The 3,311-nt window shown below is 46.3% G+C and overlaps 1 protein-coding gene across 1 annotated transcript in view; it reads right to left on the bottom strand.

Moving 5' to 3' along the window:
- Positions 1 to 1,059: 1,059 nt before the first annotated feature.
- Positions 1,060 to 3,311, bottom strand: part of SGPP2 (sphingosine-1-phosphate phosphatase 2) — a 102,559-nt gene continuing 100,307 nt past the window's right edge. The window contains exon 5 of the mRNA XM_011951905.1: positions 1,060 to 1,774. Within this exon, the coding sequence (XP_011807295.1) occupies positions 1,223 to 1,774 (552 nt within the window). The 3' untranslated portion in view covers positions 1,060 to 1,222. The remainder of the gene's footprint in view (positions 1,775 to 3,311) is intronic.

Raw genomic sequence — 3,311 nt, 5'->3', positions numbered from 1 at the left:
CTCAGTGAATCCCAGATGTATCCACCTGTGCTGAAGGCTAACCCCCCAACCTGTTTGGTGAGGTGCGAGCAGCCAGTTTGTTTCGTGGGTCAGAAGAGTGTATTAATGGTACCTGGAATCCTGCAAAATCCATGGAAACAAGGAAAAGCAGATCCCTATTTCAGCATGAACACCAGGCCTCATAAGGAAAGCGGGCTTTTCCCCATGACCTCACAGCTCTGCCTCCGCCTTTCATCTCTTCACAGTGAGCTTTCTTTTTTTTTTGAGACGGAGTCTGGCTCTGTCCCCTTGGCTGGAGGGCAGTGGCGCGATCTCGGCCACAGTGAGCTTTCTTTCACAGTGGTCTTACCACCCAACCAGTAAGTCTAATTTGATCATAACAAGGAGGAGGCCGGGCACAGTGGCTCATGCCTATAATCCCAGCTGGGCACTTTGGGAGGCTGAGGTGGGTGGATCGCTTAAGCCCAGGAGTTTGAGACATGCCTGGGCAACATGGCAAAACGCTGTCTCTACAAAAATTAGCTGGGCATGGTGGTCCATGCTTATAGTCCCAGCTACTCAGGAGGCTGAGGCAGGAGGATCGCTTGAGCCCGGGAGGCAGAGGTTGCAGTGAGCTGAGATTGTGCCACTGTACTACAGCCTGGAAAACAGCAAGATCCTGCCTTAAACAAAACAAAACAAAAAACACCAAGTAAACAATAAGGAAGTCACCCTGTCCAAGAAATGCACTTTTATATGGTACCACCCCTTCTGGACCAAGGTTCCTATTTTGGAAATAAGACACCATGCTAGGCAAGGTTGTAATGGAAAAGAAAGGCTCTATCTCCAGCCTCCCAGATCACCCCATCTCTGTTGGCTCTCCTGAACCCAGTGGTGCTCATAGCTATTACTAAGCCAGGCTACAATTCCTGCCAGCCCATGACTAGGTCCAAAGTCCATGCAACAGAAAGAGGAGCAGGGGCCATGGTGGGGGTGTTCCTTTAAAGATCTAGATTATGGATTTTAGCCTGGGTTCAACTGTAGCATAATCATTACAGACTAATGACCACTATGAGATAGTTTTTCCTTTCACACAGCAGCATCATTTATCTGTTAGTAGCAAGACAGCTGTATGACTTTTTTTTGTTGTTAAAGAAAAATAAGTTGTCAAGATTTGCCTACCAATAACTTTCCTATGTCTTGGCTCTCATGTCCAGTGGGCTAGTTTCCAACTGTTTGAGACTCAGGGTAATCCCAGAAACCTGTGCAGCATTGGCACAAAGGTTGTAGCGCAGATGCCAACAGATGTGTAGGTAACAAACTTGTAAGGCACTTCAATCTCCAGTCTCCGCCTGGCCTCCTTGTTCCTGGTGACCACCTTGAACCATGAGTACAGCACTTGCAGCGAGAGGTTTTGTACAAGCTGACGAACCAAGAGGATCAACACAATTCCCACTGCAAATTTGGTCAGACCCAAAACGAACATGTAGGTGGTGAGCGGTGGGATGTTCTGAATGACAGGGAGAGGTTCAGCCGGCTGGGATACAAGCTGGAAGAAATGGTTGATCCAGAATCCTATGGTCACTCCAGCCCCAGCAGCCAGAATGGTGGTGGTGTCCGCCCGGGTTGGGCTGTAGTAATCAGAAACAGGGTAATTGTAACACAGGAAGAATGGCACAACTATGACACACACAGGGAAGAGGGGGCTGGCTGAGTCCAGGCGGTCAATGAAGGTCCAGGCAGGGTAGGTGAGGACGATGAGGAGTGCGGTGATCAGGACGCCACCCAGCACATCCTTTGGGAAGGAGAGAAAAGAACAGTGTGAACCAATGAGTGTTTCCTTGTATACAGGTATAATTTGAGTCAAATATGGCTAATTTGATATTTAAAACACAATTTTTGCATTGTTTTATTTTACAGTACATGTTCAAAGAAAGTGTAAAGTTGTAAAAATTTGAAGTGAAAATGGGAAAAAATGCTCCCAGCAACCATACTACTCATGTTACGTCTCTTCTTTCACCTTTTTTACCTTTTGGAATAAATTCTGTATTTGTTTTCTTAATGAATAACTGTAATCTCATTGTCCTTCAAACTTATATAAATCTAGTATTTTGAACTTATATCACAAATACTGTCACCATCTTCACAGAGGTGTCACCATCCCTTCTTGGCAGGTGGGGGTTGGGCTGCAGGCTGGCTGAAGGGGGAAGCTCGGTGGCTGGGGGAGCCAAATGTGCACAGCAAGCACATCATTGTTATGTAGAGGACATGTTCCTTTGGGGTGGTTTGAGGAGACATTTGGATGTGAGCACCAAAATTCTTCTGCATCAGCCTTGGCACTACTACCCTGCCTTCCGAGACAGGATTTCAAACAGCGTGCATACAATTTCGTTGAGCGGTTGTACCATGCTTTATTTAATTAACCCCATTCTTTAGAACAGTAGCTTGCTTTCTTCCATTGCCTCCTCCCTTCCTTTCCTGCTTAAAATATCTTTAACTCCTTGATGTCCCACATGTCCCTCTTTCTTTAGTCTTCTCTTTGCACAATATAATTAATCGATTTTTAGTTTCAATACCTAGAGTTAAGCACTTTCCCTAAGTTTGCATGTTTCCATATATTCTTTTTTTCCTATATGTATAATAGAATTCTAAGGCTTGGTCTTGCTTTTTCTAATAACTTCATTATTTATTTCTCTTGCTTAGTGTCTAATACAATGACATCTGATTTGGATAAACAATGGGTGAGCATTAGATCTTAGAAATAATCCTAAGGCAACAGCAAGTTTCACAGATTAGTGGGTATCCATCCATCTATCCTTCATACAGTGGCCATGTATGAGCACCTACTGTTTGCCAAGCACAATGCTAAAGGATCCAGGTGAACCAAACACACACCATCCCAACCTGCCCTAGACCTCACAGTCTGGTAAAGAGACAGGGAGTTACCATTATTTCAGAGGAAAAGAGGCTGACTAGGGATCTTGATGGTCCCTGGGGGCTGGAGAGGAGAGAGTGAACACAGGCAGGAGCCACTTCACACAGGGCCCTAAAGTCCAACCCATGCCATGAGTACTACATTCTGGGAGCAGCCTGAGGCCCTGAAGTGGCTCTCACTGGCTAGCAACATGACTGGATTTTCACTTATAAAGATTGTCTGACTGCAGTGGGGAGGGTGGACAGGGGCAGGGAGGAGTCAGGGTGGATGTGGGAGAACTAAGGGTGGATAGGGAAGGAGTGAGGGGGAAGGAATGAGGGTGGATGGGGAAGGAGTGAGGGGGGGAGGAGTGAGGGTGGGAGTGACGGTGGATGGGGAAGGAGTGAGGGGGAAGGAG

The sequence above is a fragment of the Colobus angolensis genome, unplaced genomic scaffold (genome assembly GCF_000951035.1).
Source record: "Colobus angolensis palliatus isolate OR3802 unplaced genomic scaffold, Cang.pa_1.0 Scaffold33, whole genome shotgun sequence".
NCBI classification, from domain to species: domain Eukaryota; kingdom Metazoa; phylum Chordata; class Mammalia; order Primates; family Cercopithecidae; genus Colobus; species Colobus angolensis.
Note: the sequence above shows the minus strand (reverse complement) of the source record. Positions and strands in the feature narration are given on the sequence as shown.